Source organism: Bos grunniens, chromosome X (assembly GCF_055505025.1).
Source record: "Bos grunniens cultivar Pamir isolate PY7600 chromosome X, Bosgru_T2T1.0, whole genome shotgun sequence".
NCBI classification, from domain to species: Eukaryota; Metazoa; Chordata; class Mammalia; order Artiodactyla; family Bovidae; genus Bos; species Bos grunniens.
In genome coordinates, this window is record NC_141194.1 from 67175196 (window position 1) to 67195117 (window position 19922).

The 19922-nt window shown below is 38.5% G+C and overlaps 1 protein-coding gene across 4 annotated transcripts in view; it reads right to left on the reverse strand.

Annotated features, from left to right (window-relative positions):
* Window positions 1-19922, reverse strand: part of ABCB7 (ATP binding cassette subfamily B member 7) — a 162246-nt gene that overhangs the window by 61551 nt on the left and 80773 nt on the right. For all 4 annotated transcript variants that reach the window (XR_015159545.1, XR_015159544.1, XM_086388994.1 and 1 more), the window contains exon 2: window positions 514-591. Coding sequence is in view for 2 of the 4 variants with exons in the window: in XM_086388994.1 (XP_086245120.1) it covers window positions 514-591 (78 nt within the window). In the remaining 2 variants the exon portion in view is untranslated. The remainder of the gene's footprint in view (window positions 1-513; window positions 592-19922) is intronic.

The window sequence follows — 19922 nt, forward strand, 5'->3', positions numbered from 1 at the left end:
TTAAAGCACTGAGAATTTTTAAAGGTGTCTTTCACTTACATTAGCAATGAAAATCAACCCTCATTAACATGTAAACTCAGCATTACCTATCCCACGGACTCTAATAAGCTTAGAGTCCCTTGATATTCTGCTATGTGAACATCTTCTAAGGTAAAAAGAAACTTTACTCACTTAAAAAATGTACAGCATTCCATACATCACATACAAATTACCAGGATAAATTTAAGCATCAACAAGCTGCCATTACATTTATAAAAGTTTTCTAAAAGTGTTACTCTTGTTGGCATTGATCTCGAAAGATTCAAATATATCTCTCCAGGGGTAGAAAAATATCAGGATTTCTTTCTCCATTTCCAGTAGCAGAAATATATCTTGTTATTCATCTTGCCAGTATTTAGAAAAAAAATGAAAAGGAAAATTATTTGAAAAATATGTAATATAAATTAGAAAATGCTCAAAGGGCTTACACATTTTTCCTAGCTATATGTAGAAGAAATGTCTGCTTCATCTTACCCTTGTAGCATCTAATAACTCTCTTGAATTGTCTTTTCCTAGTCTCCGCCATGTAGTATGTCTTAATAACTCTGAGATCTGCAGAAGAGAATAAAAAAAGAGGTCAGAAATTTCAGAGTGGACAGTTAATATTCAAATATTTCTTTTATAGCCCAGGTGCTGTGCTGTGCTTAGTCACTTAGTCATGTCCAACTCTTTATGACCCCAAGGACTGTAGCCTACCAGGCTCCTCTGTCCATGAGGATTACTGTTCATAAACATGCATAAACTAAAACCATAGCCAATATGAGAAAGATGCTTCTAACACATATCTAAAATGGCAAAAAATATGTGGTCCAGATATAAAGTAAATTATATTACCCATTAAAAGTATCAAACTGTACTTTCCATTTGCCCTCTTTCTCCCTAGGTTTCTCTTTGTTTCTGAAAGCCTCTGAAGTCTTCAACCCCATTTCTTAAATGGTTTCTCTGCCCTTATCAAACACTCCTCCCTTACTGAACTTTATTATGTGCTCCTTCTTTAGTCTTAATTCTGAATGCTAAATTTACATAATGGTCATATGATCAGTTTTGTTAAGGTTTATAACCAGGTGATAGACTCTTGGGCCAATCTGTTGTGTTGATAATACTCCAAAAGTGGAGTTGAAAGAAAGCAGAAAAAAATAGACATCTCTAAAACGGACATGAAAGTGAAAGTGAAAAGAAAGTGAAGTCGCTCAGTTATGTCCGACTCATTGCGACCCCATGGACTGTAGCCTACCAGGCTCCTCTGTCCATGGGATTTTCCAGGCAAAAGTGCTGGAGTGGATTGCTATTTCCTTCTCCGGGGGATCTTCCCGACCCAGAAATTGAACCCGGGTCCCCCGCATTGCAGGCAGATGCTTTACTGTCTGAGCCACCAGGGAAGCCCCAAATGGACATACATCCTTCTAAAATGCACCATCAATTTAGTGAAGAAAAATTTGCATCTTAGGTTAAGAATCTCCCAAAAAGCAGGTAATACGTGGGCTTTCCCTAAGCTACAAATGAGTTGTAGAAATGATTAATGTTTTCATATAAAAGTCAATGCTGTACACTGCAAAAGAGCAAAAATTAAATCAACCAAAAAAACAACCTCCATACACACACAAAAAAGCTAATCAAATTATTGAGAAAATTAGTTGCTTTCTAGAATGTAACCAGTAGGAGCAGTTTCTGTTTGTGTCTACTTGTAAATAGGGACTTCCCAGGTGGTGCAGTGGTAAAGAATCTGCCTGCCAATGCAGGAGATGCAAAAGAAAAGGTTCAACCCCTGGGTCAGGAAGATCCGCTGGAGGGCATGGCTACCCACTCCAATATTCTTGCCTGGAAAATCCACAGACAGAGCAGCCTGGCAGGCTACAGTCTGGGGGGTCGCAAAGAGTCGGACACAACTGAGCACATACTTGTAAATATATAGGCATTCCCTAAATTATAAAAATTTCAAAAATACTAATAGCTATTTGCACTGTCTTGCCAAGCCCAAGCTCCTACAACATGCAATGCACCCTCAAATCTGTACAAGACTTCTATTGTGAATGATGCCTTTCTAGTGCTTATGTCAATTGTTCTCCTTACAGCTTTTTACCATGCTAAGACCTCAAACAAGCTTTACTCCCTCACTGTCCTATTTTTCATAACCCCCCAGTTCAAGTAACTATAAATCAAGTAAGATATTGCACATGTTTACACATGCATATACAATTTAATCTTCTTTGCCTTTCAAAATTTGCCCTGTTATCTCATGATGACTATCTTCTTTATTCTCTCTCAAAACACTGCCTCTATATTGTCAATAAGCAAAAGATAAATGTTGCTGATACACTCAAATTAACAACAAAAACATACTTTCTAAAGTGACATTAGTCAAAATAAAGAAAATTTACCATAAAATCTACGTAAGCCCCTGAAAGTACCCATAAAACCCCTTCAAATTTTCTAGCTATCTATCCTTCTCTAATCAAACCATATTTCCCTTATGCATCAGGATTCAATGTAAATACTTTCTAAATGTCCATATTCACAAAGAACTTCATACTAAGACAGCATTGTAAAATTATGAACTATTTCAGGCATATAAAAAGCTTGGAAAATAATGAATACAATATGTATTCACTACCCCACCTAAGAAATAACAGATAAAAAGAAAGACCTTGACATGCTCCTCTACAATGTCATCTCTTTCCTGATCCCCAGAGAAAATCATTTAAAACATCTTTCATTGCAAAAGCAAAAACAACAGTCACATAATGTGTTAACTCCTTTTGAGGGCTAGTCCCATCACTATTTAAAATATAATCTCTACAAAAAAAATGCTCTGATTTCCAAACAGACTTACAAACACTTCTGAAACAATGTATTTGTAAGTTAGGGATTACCTCTACTATTAAAAGGACTTCCCTGGTGGCTCAGATGGTTAAGCATCTGTCTACAATGTGGGAGACCCGGGTTCGATCCCTGGGTTGGGACGATCCCCTGGAGAAGGAAATGGCAATCCACTCCAGTTCTATTGTCTGGAAAATCCCATGGACAGAGGAGCCTGGTAGGCTACAGTCCATGGGGTCGCAATGAGTCAGACACAACTGAGTAACTTCACTTTCACTTTCTACTATTAAAATGCTGGAGAAAAGAGTTTATAGCAAAAAAAACTACTTAAAAATGGAGAAGGCGAGAGAAGGGACATATGTATACCTATGTCTGATTCAGGTTGATGTTTGGCAGAAACCAACACAATTCTGTAAAGCAATTATCCTTCAATTACAAATTAAATAAATCTTTTAAAAAGTCAAAAAATGAAGAAGGGCAACAAGAGAAAATAAGATGATTAATTCTTTAAAACTTGATTAGAAAATTAGAGGGTTGAACTAGATGCTCTAAGGTCCCTTTTAACTCTAAAATTCTGTGATTTTTATGGAATAAAATGATAATGCTGCAGTTATTAACTGAATTTTAAAAAGCTTAACTAGGATTATACTTATTTCTTCAACAAATCTAGCATCTGATTTTATTTATAACCCCACCCCTCAAAAGATACACACAAAAATAAACCATATATTACTGAAAATAATAGACATGACCAATGTACACAGATACTATACAAATGCAGTATACTGGAAATAACAATCTGCCAGTCTGATTGAAGAGGCAGACAGGTTAAAACACTGGAGAGTCATGTTTATTTTACCTAAAAAAGAAGAAATTTTGGCAGAGCCTAAAAGTCAAAGATTCTGTGGCATCCAAGCATAATAATGTATGCTCTCATTTTGATCAGCACTATTTGTCCACTAATTAATATAAATATTAATCTTTGACAGTTGCATAGGCACAATATTTTACTATGTGTAGACGTTCAATTATTACTTACAAAAATATTATCAACACTAAAACCATCAACCTAGTAGACAGAACTACCTCCATGTAATGAGACTAAGACTCAAGCAAGCAAACCTATTTCAATTACATTTTTCCTTTAAGATAAAAATTACATTTTACTAAAAAATAATCCTATTGGGCTTCCCTGGTGGCTCAGTGGTAAAGAATCCCCCTGCCAATGCAGGAGACACAGGTTCAATCCCTGATCTGGAAAGATACCACAGCCGGAAGCATTTAAGCCCGGGCACCACAACTACTGAGCCTGTGCTCTAGAGCCTGAGAGCCACAACTACTGAGCCCCTGCTCTAGAGGTCACCATGCCACAACTACTGAAACCCACTCGCCCTAGAGAACAAGCTCTGCAAGAGAAAAGCCACTTCAATGAGAAGCTTGTGCTCCACAACTAGAGAGTATCCCCTGCTCACTGCAACTAGAGAAAAGCCAATGCAGCAATGGAGACCCACCACGGTGAAAAAATAAATTAATTAATTAAACCAAAAAATAATCCTATTATATAATGTTTTTAGTGACTATTAAATATGATTGTATCCTTTTTATTTATTTGCTGCACAGTCTTTAGTTGCAGTGAGTGGGGGTTACTCTCTAGTTGTGGTATGCATACTTCTCATTGCAGTGGCTTTTTTTGTTGCAGAGCATGGGCTCTAGAGTTCTCAGGCTTCAGTAGTTGCAGCACATGGGCTCAGCAGTTGTGGCTCCTGAGTTCTAGAGAACAGGTTCAATAGTTGTGGTGCACAGGTTAAACTGCTCCACAGCATGCGATATCTATCCCGATCAGGGATCACATTGACAGGAGACGTGGGTATGATCATTCTTTACCATTGAGTCCCCAGGAAAGCCCAAATGTATCCTTTTTAGAATAGTTATTTTTCATAATACAAGTTATGTTCAGTGTTTATGGCACTTTCAGTTCAGTTCAGCCGCTAAGTCGTGTCCGACTCTTTGCAACCCCAATGAATCGCAGCACGCCAGGCCTCCCTGTCCATCGCCAACTCCCGGAGTTCACTCAGACTCATGTCCATCGAGTCAGTGATGCCATCCAGCCGTCTCATTCTCTGTCGTCCCCTTCTCCTCCTGCCCCCAATCCCTACCAGCATCAGAGTCTTTTCCAATGAGTCAAATCTTCCCATGAGGTGGCCAAAGTACTGGAGTTTCAGCTTTAGCATCATTCCTTCCAAAGAAATCCCAGGGCTGATCTCCTTCAGAATGGACTGGCTGGATCTCCTTGCAGTCCAAGGGACTCTCAAGAGCCTTCTCCAACACCACAGTTCAAAAGCGTCAATTCTTCAGCGCTCAGCCTTCTTCACAGTCCAACTTTCACATCCATACATGACCACAGGAAAAACCATATCCTTGACTAGACGAACCTTTGTTGGCAAAGTAATGTCTCTGCTTTTGAATATGCTATCTAGGTTGGTCATAACTTTCCTTCCAAGGAGTAAGCGTCTTTTAATTTCATGGCTGCAGTCACCATCTGCAGTGATTTTGGAGCCCCCCAAAATAAAGTCTAACACTGTTTCCACTGTTTCCCCATCTATTTGCCATGAAGTGATGGGACCAGATGCCATGATCTTAGTTTTCTGAATGTTGAGCTTTAAGCCAACGTTTTCACTCTCCTCTTTCACTTTCATCAAGAGGCTTTTTAGTTCCTCTTCACTTTCTGCCATAAGGGTGGTATCATCTGCATATCTAAGGTTATTGATATTTCTCCCAGCAATCTTGATTCCAGCTTGTGCTTCATCCAGCCCAGAGCTTCTCATGATGTACTAATAAGCAGGGTGACAGTATACAGCCTTGATATACTCCTTTTCCTATTTGGAACCAGTCTGTTGTTCCATGTCCAGTTCTAACTGTTGCTTCCTGACTTGCATATAGGTATCTCAAGAGGCAGGTCAGGTGGTCTGGTATTCCCAACCATTAACAAATGTTAAAAAAAATTCTTAGCACAGAGGCCTTGTAAACATAGATGGCATACTGGACTTGGCCCAATGGCCATTAACTGCTGATAACCTGCTCTTGATGATTTCTAAAATCCCTGCAGCTTCTAAGGATTCTCACAATGACACAGCAAAACAAAACACTTTCAGAAAAAAATCACTATCATAAAAAATAATCTCACGAACAAAAATTATCCACAGAATTCCCCCTTTTTTTTTAATCAATTTTCCTTTTTGTCTACCAATTTTTACATCTCTGAGGGCATAACATCAGCAGCAGGCCTATTTAGTAGTTTGCACAAAATTCTTCATATATTTGTTTAGGCAACTTCTGTGAAGAAAGTTTAGACTTCATTCCCCATTCATATAAGAAACTCTTTGTCATTACAAAACCTGTTAACTTTTTCATATGTTTCATCTAAGTGATGGGAAATTTCATGCTGTTTACTAATAAAGTAATAAAGAATTACAAGGCATTTGCCAAATTCAGGGCAATAAAACCTAATGACTCAATGTTAACAGGTAAAAAAAACAAACAAACAAAAAAAAAAACAAAAAAACACACAAAACTTCAGAACCAGTTCATTTTTAAATCATGAAATTAGGGAGAAAATACACAAAGAGAACCTTATCATATTAAAAGTAATTCACCAAGGGCATATTTTAGAGACATTTAATTAGTGGATTATTTCACTGGGCTGACTTCCAAGAACTTTAGGAAACTGGTATAAATCTCTGTGCTTCTAAGATTCCTAGCCCTATTGTGTTTGTGCACAGAATGGAGACATTACTACACACAGTGCAGCTGCAATGCTGAGATAATATGAAAGAAGTTGAGAAAGTAGAATTGGACCTATTTTTTGCTACTTTACAGTTTCAACTTCCATGTTTTTATATTTATTAATATGGACTTTGGAGAAAATTCTGAAGTACATTTCTTAACTCTAAGTTTCATTGTGGACAATGTGAATCACTAGCAAATCTGACACTTTTGTTTAGTAATATTTTTGTATAAATGCTCTCATTATGTTTGCTGCTTTTCACGGATATATCAGATTGCCACTGGTGAGCAAATTACCTGGGGAAATTACACAAAACTCATACAGGATAGAGTTTTCATTTACTTGCATCATTCTGCAAGGCTCACTTATGCAGGTCGTATACAAAATAGTTTTCTTTATGTGCATTCCAAAAAAATCTAATAACAGGCAGTCCTTTGGTAGAAAAGACATAATCTTTGCTTATAACATAGGTAAAGATTTAAAATATTGATATAAACATAAAACCAATTCCCAGACATATAAATGATACCTAAAAAGCTTCAGATGACCACTAGATGAAAAAGGTATTTTAAGGAAGGTATTTGGTTTTGTGTATTTTAAATCCCTTCAGATTTATTCATATTTAGTTTCTTTCTTGCATGCTAAAAGTTAAGTTCTACTATAGAGGTTGGTAAACACACACAGTTGGGGCTGATAGCAATCTGCCATTCCCTTCAACATAGGTGTCTCCTCTTTATCGTTTTGCTACCTCTTTTTTTCTCTCTTATAATGTGCTAGTAGATTTTTCTTTCTCTTCTATCTGCCTATTTTGTTAACCATTAGTTTAGTTCTTCTCGTGGCACTCAAACCTGAGAAGGTTGCTAGCCTCTACTCCATTATCTCCTCATGGTCTTATCGAACAGAGACAAGATGGAGAACATAACTGTAATATTTCTGATAACAAAATTATTGTACAAGAAAACTTAGTTTTACAGAAGAAAAAAAATGAACCTTTTCAAAAGATACTTCACCCCTTCAAATATACATACACAAAAATTTCTTAATTTTGCTGTCTTTCATTTCTCTCTTTGAGCCCTGAAAACTGTTAAAGAGTTTTTTTCTAAAACTATCCACTCTTCTTCTCACTTGCACTTTGAAAATTCATAAGGTGACCATAATTCATACAATGGCTAGAACATTTATTCTCATATAATGTCAGGAAGAAACTAACAGCTCTCTTACAAATATTTTACGGGCTTTATTTTTCCAAATGTCTTCAAGAGAAGCAACCTAGAGCCTTAAAGTCACTTTAAAACTATTTCAAGAGTAAACAAATCTTGCTCTAAATTGCCATATTAACATTCTTAAGTTGGATACACAGTTGCAATACAAAAAGGTTTTTATCTTACACACCGTACACAACAAATTTAAATAAGTGTTCATTACGTTTTCGAAGTTTATAAGCTAAAGCTAACAGATGTGGGCAAAAATATCACAGAAAGACCAATGCAAAGGTAGGATATAGCTTGATCACCTTTCCACCATCATTCACCCAAAAACACCCTTAAATTTTAGTTCATTCCTTGAGATGCGTAGCCCAGAATAGAACAGCAGATTAGCTGAGGGCCAGAGTACTTAGCATTTTACCCCTTTTTATATTTTAATTTGGATTTGTTTGCTGAGATACTTTTGCATTATGAAGCAACATGGATTATAAGCAGCTATGCTGTCTACAGCCATACCACCCTGACTTCACCTGATCTTGTCAGATACTGGAAGCTAAGCAGGGTCTGCCTGGATAGTACTTGGATGGGAGAAGCAGCTTTACTATAACCATTATAGTATAATCTTAACTATAACCATAATAAGAAGCACAACAGCTACCATTCACTAAACAATCATTATTTGGCTGGCCTTTTGCCTAATACTACATTATCTCATTTAATTCTCACTACATGGACATCACCAGATGGTCAACAATGAAATCAGACTGATTATATTCTTTGCAGCCAAAGATGGAGAAGCTCTATACAGTCAGCAAAAATAAGACTAGGAGCTGACTGGCTCAGATCATGAACTCCTTATTGCCAAATTCAGAGTTAAATTGAAAAAAGTAGGGAAAGCCACTAGACCATTCAGTTATGACCTAAATCAAACTCCTTATGATTAAACAGTGGAATTGAGAAATAGATTTAAGGGACTAGATCTGATAGATAAGAGTGCCTGATGAACTATGGACAGAGGTTCAAGACATTGTACAGGAGACAGGGATCAAGACCTACCCATGGAAAAGAAATGCAAAAAAAAAAAAAAAAAGGCTGTCTGGGGCGGCCTTACAAACAGCTGTGAAAAGAAGGGACATGAAAAGCAAAGGAGAAAAGGAAAGATATAACCATCTGAATGCAGAGTTCAAAAGAATAGCAAGGAGACATAAGAAAGCCTTCCTCAGCAATCAATGCAAAGAAATAGAGGAAAACAACAGAATGGGAAAGACTAGAGATGTCTTCAAGAAAATTAGAGATACCAAGGGAACATGTCATGCAAAGATGGGCTCGATAAAGGACAGAAATGGTATGGACCTAACAGAAGCAGAAGATATTAAGAAGTGGCAAGAATACACAGAAGAACTCTACAAAAAAGATCTTCACGACCCAGATAATCACGATGGTGTGATCACTCACCTAGAGCCACACATCCTGGAATGTGAAGTCAAGTGGGCCTTAGGAAGCATCACTAAAAACAAAGCTAGTGGAGGTGATGGAATTCCAGTTGAGCTATTTCAAATCCTGGAAGATGATGCTGTGAAAGTGCTGCACTCAATTATGCCAGCAAATTTGGGAAACTCAGCAGTGACCACAGGACTGGAAAAGGTCAATTTTCATTCCAATCCCAAAGAAAGGCAATGCCAAAGAATGCTCAAACTACCACACAATTGCACTCATCTCACACGCTAATAAAGTAATGCTCAAGCCCGGCTTCAGCAATACGTGAACTGTGAACTTGTAGATGTTCAAGCTGGTTTTAGAAAAGGCAGAGGAACCAGAGATCAAATTGCCAACATCTGCGAAAAAGCAAGAGAGTTCCAGAAAAACATCTATTTCTGCTTTATTGACTATGCCAAAGCCTTTGACTGTGTGGATCACAAGAAACTGGAAAAGTCTGAAAGAGATGGGAATATCAGACCACCTGACCTGCCTCTTGAGAAATCTGTATGCAGGTCAGGAAGCAACAGTTAAAACTAGACATGGAACAACAAACTGGTTCCAAATAGGAAAAGGAGTACGTCAAGGCTGTATATTGTCACCCTGCTTATTTAACTTCTATGCAGAGTACATCATGAGAAACGCTGGACTGGAAGAAACACAAGCTGGAATCAAGATTGCCGGGAGAAATATCAATAACCTCAGATATGCAGATGACACCACCTTTATGGCAGAAAGTGAAGAGGAACTCAAAAGCCTCTTGATGAAAGTGAAAGAGGAGAGTAAAAACGTTGGCTTAAAGCTCAACATTCAGAAAACGAAGATCATGGGATCCGGTCCCATCACTTCATGGCAAATAGATGGGGAAACAGCGGAAAGAGTGTTAGACTTTATTTTTTTGGGCTGCAAAATCACTGCAGATGGTGATTGCAGCCATGAAACTAAAAGACGCTTACTCCTTGGAAGGAAAGTTATGACCAACCTAGACAGCATATTAAAAAGCAGAGACATTACTTTGCCAACAAAGGTCCGTCTAGTCAAGGCTATGGTTTTTCCTGTGATCATGTATGGATGTGAGAGTTGGACTGTGAAGAAGGCTGAGCGCTGAAGAATTGATGCTTTTGAACTGTGGTGCTGGGGAAGACTCTTGAGAGTCCCTTGGACTTCAAGGACATCCAACCAGTCCATTCTAAAGGAGATCAGTCTTGGGTGTTCATTGGAGGGACTGATGCTGAAGCTGAAACTCCAATACTTTGGCCACCTCATGCGAAGCGTTGACTCATTGGAAAAGACTCTGATGCTGGGAGAGATTGGCGGCAGGAGGAGAAGGGGATGACAGAGGATGAGATGGCTAGATGGCATCACCAACTCGATGGACAAGAGTTTGGGTGAACTCCGGGAGTTGTTGAGGGACAGGGAGGCCTGGCGTGCTGCAATTCATGCGGTCGCAGAGTCAGACACGACTGAGCAACTTAACTGAACTGAACTGATAATCCTACAGGGTATCGACTATTATTACTATTCCCATTATACAAACTAGATACTGAGGCTCTGAAAGACTACCATGCTCAAATCCATACAGCTAGTAAGTGGTGGAATGGAGACGGACATTTCTGACATTATCAGTACTAACAATATCAACATTGTCATTGGATCTAGTGGGTTTACTCTAGATCATGGGAAAAGCAAGAGAATTCCAGAAAAACATCTACTTTTACTTTATTGACTATGCCAAAGCCTTTGTGTGAATCACAACAAACTGTGGAAAATTCTTAGAGAAATAGACATACCAGACCATCTTACCTGCCTCCTGAGAAATCTTTATGCAGGTCAAGATGCAACAGTTATAACTGGGCATTGAACTACAGATTGGGGCCAAATTGTGAAAGGAGTACATCAAGGCTGTATATTGTCACCCTGCTTATTTAACTTCTCTGCAGAGTACATCATGAGAAACGCTGGGCTGGATGAAGCACAAGCTGGAATCAAGATTGCTGGGAGAGATATCAATAACTTCAGATATGCAGATGACACCACCCTTATGGCAGAAAATGAAGAAGAACTAAACAGCCTCTTGATGAAAGTGAAAGAGGAATGTGAAAAAGCTGGCTTAAAACTCAACATTGAAAAAACAAAGATCATGGCATCCAGTCCCATCGCTTCATGTCAAATCGATGGGGAAACAATGGAAACAATGACAGACTTTATTTACTTGGGCTCCAAAATCACTGCAGATGGTGACTGCAGCCATGAAATTAAAAGACACTTACTCCTTGGAAGGAAAGTTATGACCAACCTAGACAGCATATTAAAAAGCAGACATATTAGTTTCCTGACAAAGGTCTGTCTAGTCAAAGCTATGGTTTTTCCAGTAGTCATGTATCCATGTGAGAGCTGGACTATAAAGAAAGCTGAGTGCTGAAGAATTGATGCTTTTGAACTGTGGTGTTGAAGAAGACTCTTGAGAGTCCCTTGGACTGAAAGGAGATCCAACCAGTCCACCCTAAAGCAAATCAGTTCTGAATATTCTTTGGAAGGTCTGATGCTGAAGCTGAAGCTGAAGCTCCTATACTTTGGCCACCTGATGCAAAAAACTGACTCATTGGAAAAGACCCTGAGGCTGGAAAAGATTCAAGGCGGGAAGAGAAGGGGACGACAGAGGATGAGATGGTTGGATAGTACCACCGACTCGATGGACATGAGTTTGACTAAGCTCTGGGAGTTGGTGATGGACAGGGAAGCCTGGCGTGCTGCAGTCCATAGTGTCACAGAGTCAGACATGAATGAGCGACTGAACTGAACTGAACTGAATTTACTCTTCCTGATGGATAACCCTGAAATGCCTAGGTTAATTTTTCTGTTGTTAACAAGGAAGACATTCCATTGTTTGTTTGCTTTTTTTTTGGTAAAAAATATCAACACAACTGTGTGTTAAACATAAAGGGCAACATCACCAAAAGTGGCTTTTGGTGGATGTTGGTGAAACTTCACAAAAGTGTACGTGCACTAAAACAATGATTAAGCTGTCAAAAACTGACAAAAACAATTTTTCTAAAACTTCTGGAATCAACCAAAAAATGTACAGCAAGTAGGGAATTGCATAATGAGGAAAGAAATTGCTAAATTTCAGCAGAGAACATTATGACATTTGTGCATACTCACCTACCATATCCCATTCCCCAGATCAGAGGTATCTCTCATTCCTCATATGGCTGGCTGCTACCAGAGGTTGAAATGTGAGGCTCCTTGCTCAAATAATTATGGATGTGTTTTTTAAACTGTCTGGCAGCTTGCTCAGGGGCTTACCTTGTTGTGCATCCTTCAGAACTCTCTTCAGGCTGGAAGTGTTTAATGTTGTTTATTGTAAAGCATATAAAATACACATACTAGCTGCAGATGCCTGGAGCAAGAGATAATGGGGCAAGCAGGAGAAAGAATATAAGTCTAGGAAGAGAGTCTGGGGCAGGAGGTACATGGGAAAATAAGGACTTCTTAAGAGTAGAAATGTTATATTTTTAAAAAAGTAATGAAAGATAAATAAAGGAACACAAAAGTATATTAACATTATTTAATATGATGTGGATAGTGACTGCAGCCATAAAATTAAAAGATGCTTGTTCCTTGGAAGAAACGCTATGACAAACCTAGACAGCACATTTAACAGCAGAGACATTACTTTGCCAACAAAGGTCCATATAGTAATAGCTATGGCTTTTCCAGTGGTCATGTATGGATGTGAGAGCTGGACCAAAAAGAAGGCTGATTGCTTATTGGCCTTTTGGCTAAGATCACATGTAGAAAGCTGGCTGCTAAAGAATTGATGATTTTGAACTGTGGTGCTGGAAAAGACTCTTGAGAGTCCCCTGGACTATGAGGAGATCAAACAAATCAATCCTAAAGGAAATCAACCCTGAATGTTCATTGAAGGACTGATGCTGAAGCTGAAGCTCCAATACTTTGGCCACCTGATGCAAAGAGCTGACTTATGGGAAAAAACCTTGTTGCTGGGAAAGATTAAACACAGGAGGAGAAGGGGACGACAGAGGATGCAATGGTTGGATGGCATCATCAACTCAATGGACATGAGTTTGAGCATCCTCCAGGAGACAGTGGAGGACAGGGAAGCCTGCAGTCCTTGGGGCTGCAGAGAGTCAGACACAACTGAGTGACTGAACAACAACATTGACCAAAACACTGTTATGAGAATTCCATAGTACAGTGAAGAAGCTGAAGTAACCCCCAACAAGGACAAAGTCAAGAACAATGCAATGAAACAAAATGACCAAATTCACTTTATCTACATGAGCCCCTCCCCCAACCCAGCAGAGCTCAGTGCCAAGACAGATTACTCAGACTTGCAACTTCAGGGGAAAAGAGGGCATGCAACCTGTCACCCACATCTCAGAACTATAGAGTGCTGCCCAAGGTATTGGATTCTCTCTCAGCTTACTCAGAATGCTGATGGACCAGAACAGTTTAGATGCTTGCAGGCAGCTATGAGCATAGGAAACCTGGCATGGCTTTGTGTAATTGGAAGGAGGCATGCATCCTGAGGCTTCCCTTCTGACAGTGAAGGAGAGAAGTGCAAGAAACATGTGTTCAATATACAACTTTCAGAGTGCTGCCCAAGAGACTAGTTTCTATCTCCCCTCATTTGAAGCTCTGACAGAACCAGCATAGTTTGGATTCCTGGCAAATGCTGAGAATGATGGTAAGTGGAAAAGCAGTGTGCTGTGGGTAGCATACTCAGCTTTATTAGAAGGTTCACAACTTGAGACTTCTACTTTTGAAGGGAGAGAAAAGAGTGGACCCTGCATCCAATATTCTGATTTTTCAGGGGGCTGTCCTAGAGACTGGTTTCTGTCTTGACCAACTCAGAGTGTAGATTAGACCTGGCATATAATAGATACCTGGTACAGCTAAAAACAAAAAAAACTACCTTGATGATATACAACTGTTTCAGAGAACCAGCAATACAGCATACAGACACCAGAGCAAGCAAGAGATTATGAGGTTCTGAAAAGAGAAACCAACAAATCACTCTAATTAGAAATCTACAAACACAGGTTGCCAGAATTTTGAGCTGGGATGACTGGTGTAGGTCTTTCCCTGTCAGTGCCAGCACATAAAAGACTAGATGACATGGCTATTTCTTCAAAGGTGCAGATATCAATACAAAGCTAAAAGGAACACAAAAAGGGGGGAATAAGGTCCAATCAAAGGGACAAAATAAAGCTCCAGAAACTGATACTAATGAAATCAAGGTGTATGACTATCCTGACAAAAAGTTCAAGATAACTGTCATAAAAATGCTCAATGAAAAAATTGCTCAATGAGGTTGGGAAAATTACGGATGAATGAGACTATCAAGAGAGAAAATATAAAAAAGAAAATAAATTTGGAGATATTTAATACAAAAACTGAACTAAAAAATTCAATGCCTGGGTTCAACAATATATGCAATATGCAATATATATGATCAGATTTGACCATATAGAAGAATCAGCCAATAATGAAGAAAGGTCATTTGAAATTATCCAGTCAGATTAAAAATGAAAAAGAATGAAAAAGAACACAGAAGGATTAAGGAACTTAAATGACCACATAAAATGAATCACCCTTCATATTATGGGAATCTCAGAACTAGAAGAGAGAGAGAAAGATACATAAAGGGATTATTTAAAGGATAAGAGCTGAAAACTTGCCAAATCTGGAAATGGAAATGGACAACCAGACTCAAGAAGCCTAAAAATGACCACTAAAGATGAATCCAAAGAAGACTCCAAAGAAGTTCACATCACGACATTATAATCAAACTATCAAAAGTCAAGGACAAAGAGAATTTTTTCCAAAGTGAGAATTTTAAACACAGAAAGATTAAAGTGACTTATCACATAAAAGGGAGCCCCCAACAGGACTTATAGCAGACTTCTCATCAGAAACTTCACAGACCAGAAGGGAGTGAAATGATGCATTCAAATTGATGAAAAGAAAAAAAAAATGCCTACCAAGAACACTATACCCAGTAAAACTCTACTTCAAAAAATGAGAGATAAAGACTTACAGATAAACAAAAACTGAGAGCATTTGTCAATGCTAGACCTGATATAAGTTATCATAAGGGAATTCTTCAAGTTGAAACAAAAGGACACTAAACAACAACATAAAAACATGTGAAACTATGAAGCCAGCTGGGAAAAGTAAAGACATAGACAAAGAAATGCTACAACAATGTAAAAGTGGTACAAATATCACTTTTTCTAGTATTTGAGTTAAAAAAAACCCATAAATAATAACTATAAAAAGATATAATTCTGATATCAAAAATATAAAGTATGTGGGAGATGGTAAAACTAGCTTTTATAAATGATCAACATGAAGTTGTTATTAGCATAAACTATACTGCTATGTTTAATGAAAGTTCATGATAACTACAAAGAAAATGCCTATAGAATATACATAAAAGAAAACAAGGATCAAAAAATATTACTACAAAAAACAAAGCAACCAACCAAACACAAAGGAAACAAGGAAAGTGGGACAAATGAGCTTTAAGACAGAACACAATTGACAAAAATGGCAATGGTAAGTTCTTATCTATCAGTAACTACTTTAAATTTTAATAGACATTCTCCAACCAAAAGACATAGAATGGCTAAATGGATTAAAAAATCAGTATCTAACTATATGCTGTCTTACTAGATACTCACTTTAGACTTAAAGACGCATTTAGGCTAAAAGTGAAAGGACAGAAAAAAATATATTCCATGAAAATGGTAACTGTATCAGACCAAATAAACTTTTACCCAAAAACTGTCATGGGAAACAAAGCAGGACATAATATAATAATAATAAAAGTTTCAATTCACCAGGAACATGTAACAGTTATAAATATATATATACCCAACATTAGAGCACCTAAATACATAAAGCAAACTTTCATAGAAATAAAGGGAAAAATACATAGTAACGTATTAACAGATTTTAATATCACACTTTCAATAACTGATAAACATACATATATTCAACATGAAATGAGGGAATGTGAACACTACCACAGACCAGATGGACCTGACTGACAAATGAAATTGTTTCACCTAACAGTACCAGAACAGACATTCTTCTCATCTGCACAAAGAACATTCTCCAGGATAACCACGTATTAGGTCAAAAAACAGATCTTAACAAATTTAAGAAGATTAAAGTCATACAAAATATCTTCTCTGTTCTAAATAAACTGAAATTAGAAATTAATAGGAGAAGGAAAATACAAATAGAAACCACAGTAAAATCACTTTACACCTGTTAGGAATGGTCATTATAGAAAAACAAAACAAACAAGAAAACAAGTGTTGGTGAAGATGTGGAGAAACTGGAACTCTGTGGACTTCTGACAAGAATGTAAAATGGTGCAGCTGGTACAGAACACTATATGGAGGTTTCTCAAAAAATTCAAAATTAAACCACCATATGATCCACCAATCCCAGATCTGAGTATTCATCCTTAAGAACTGAAATCAGGTACTTGAAGTTATATTTGCCATGCCCATATTCACTTCAGCATTTTCAGTATTGCCAAAATTCTGGAAGCTATCTAAATATTCATAGATAGATAACTAGATAAAGAAAATATGATATATCCAAACGGTGTAGTATTTTTCATCATTAAAAAAGAAATTGGGAATTCCCTAGCAGTCCATTCATTAAGAATCCATGTTTTCACTGCCTCGTGCCTGGGTTCAATCCACAGTTGGGGTACTAAGATCATAGAAGCCATGTAGCATGGCCAAAAAAAAAGGGAAAAGGTATCTTGTCATATGTGATGACATGAATGAACCTGGAAGATATCATGCTAAGTAAAATAAGCCAGTTGCAGAATGACTAATACTGCATAAAACTCCTTATATGAAGTATCTAAAGTAGTCAAACTCACAAAAGCAGAAAGTAATGTGGTTATCATGGACAGGGAGAAGTGGGAAATGGAAAGTTGATGCTCAATACACATAGTTTCAGTTATGCAAAATGAAAAAGTCCTAGAGATTTCTCATAAAAGAGTGCAATTAAAATTAACAGTACTGTACTACACACCTAAAAATTTTTTAAGAGGGTAGATCTCAGTCTACATGTCTTTTTTTAAAAATCACGATAGAGGAAAAAATAGTTTAAAAACTTATGGAGGAGACAACAACACAGTAGAGGCATAATATTTTCATCTTGAATTCTCATATTACAAACAGATAACTATACAAAACAAAGAACAGAACTTATGAACAAAATACACAACAAAACTAGGACACAGTAAAGTCCCCTTGCACCTCATAACACAACCACAAGGAGAGTTTGGTTCAGCAACATGATCTGCATGGTAATGGCAATTCCATTGCAATAAGCAAATACCATATGCAGACCTGAGACCAGGAAAATACCATATAGTACTCACCAGAAAACACATCGGCCAAATAAGGAACAATAGGTGAAACTGGAAGGGCTTTGGTCCATTCCACTAGTGGATGAATGCAAAGAGTATCCGATAATTAGTTCTAAAGGAGGTGGAACAGCCTAATCCCATGAATGCTAAAAACTGACCAACAAAGGCTCCTTTTGAAGACACAATTCTTAACCCTGGTGGTCCAGTGGTTAAGAATCCACCTGCAAATGCAGGGGACCCACGTTTTATTCCTGGTCCAGAAAGATTCTCCATGATGCAAGAGAACTAAGCTATGTGCCACAACTACTGAGCCCACACTCGAGCCCACAAGGCACAATTACTGAGCCCATGTGCCTGAAACTACTGTAGCTGGCATGCCCTACAACCTGTGCTCTGAAACAAGAGTAGCCATTACAATGAGAAGCCTGCGTGCCACAACTAGAGAGCAGCCCCTGTTCACCACAATTAGAGAAAGCCTGCATGCAGCAACAAAGACCCAGTGCAGTCCAAATAAATAAAAAAATAAATTAAAAAAAAAGACACATTGAGGACAAACTGCATGAAGTGGAATTAAAATTGAGCAGGACTAGGGCAGAAAGGAAAAGAAGACCCAGACAAAGGTAACAATGGGAGAGACCAAATATCACCAAAAAAAAAAGGTGAAAAAAAATTTTAAAAAGCTTCACAAAGTTAGAAAAGCTAGCTGAACCAAACTTCCTTCTAAAATCTGAGCCAGAACAGTGTGGATATTCCTTAAAAAACTGGAAATAGAACTGCCATAGAACCAGCAATCCCACTACTGGGCATACACACCGAGGAAACCAGAATTGAAAGAGACATGTGTACCCCAATGTTCATCGCAACACTGTTTATAATAGCCAGGACATGGAAGCTACCTAGATGTCCATCAGCAGACGAATGGATAAGCAAGCTGTGGTACATATACACAATGGAATATTACTCACCCATTAAAAAGAATATACTTGAATCAGTTCTAATGAGGTGGATGAAACTGGAGCCTATTATACAGAGTGAAGGAAGTCAGAAAAACACCAATACAGTATACTAATGCATATATATGGAATTTAGAGAGATGGTAACGATAACCCTATATGCGAGACAGCAAAAGAGACAATGTATAAAACAGTCTTTTGGACTCTGTGCAAAAGGGCGAGGGTGGGATGATCTGAGAGAATAGCATTGAAACATGTATATTATCATATGTGAAACAGATCGCCAGTCCAGGTTTGACGCATGAGACAGGGTGCTCAGGGCTTGTGCACTGGGATGACCCTGAGGGATGGGATGGGGAGGGAGGTTCAGGATGGGGAACACATGTACACCCATGGCTGATTCATGTCAATATATGGCAAAAACCACTACAATACTGTAAAGTAATTAGCCTCCAATTAAAATAAATTAAAAAAATAAATAAAATCTCAGCCAAAGTAATTTCATATGAAAATCAACAGATGGGCAGAGTCAAGATGTCAGTGAGGGAAGACACGGAATCTGTGCCACACCTAGGATACCTAACAGGCACCAGTGGGGAACTTCCTGCAGATAAGTGGACAAGAAGAGACCCAGAGAGAACAGGCACCGGGTAGGAGGAAGTGGAGAAGCTAGAGGCCTGGGGACCAGTGATTGAGGAGCCGCTGGAGGAGGGTGATCAGTTTTGGTACTGAAAGAAATTTGGGTGCCTGGGGTAGTTTGGGCACCTTTGGGCCCTGGGAGCAGGCTGTCTGCTCACCTGGGAAGGGTTGTATCCTTGGGGATTGAAGATCTACTGGGAAAAGCCCAAGGGGTTCCCGCTTTCACTTTGCAGGAGTGAGAGGCTGCTGGGGAAGGGGAGTAGTTTTGATGCCATAAGTGTTTTGGGTGCCAGGGGCAGTTTGGGCACCTTTGGACACTAGGAGCAGTGTGCCTGCTTGCCTGGGAGAGGTTGGGATCCTTGGGGATTGGAGTATCCACTGGGAAAAGCTCCTGGGTTCCCCTTTAACTTTGCTGTGACTGAGGGGCTGCTGGGGAAGGGGGAGAAGTTCTGGCACCAGAAGCAATTTAGAAGCTTCTAGGTACTGAGAGAGATGTATCTGCTCCACTGGGAGAGAGAGAGATCTCTGAAGGGATAGAAAGATTCACTGGGTAAGCCCATGGGGTTCCCCTTTCATTTGGC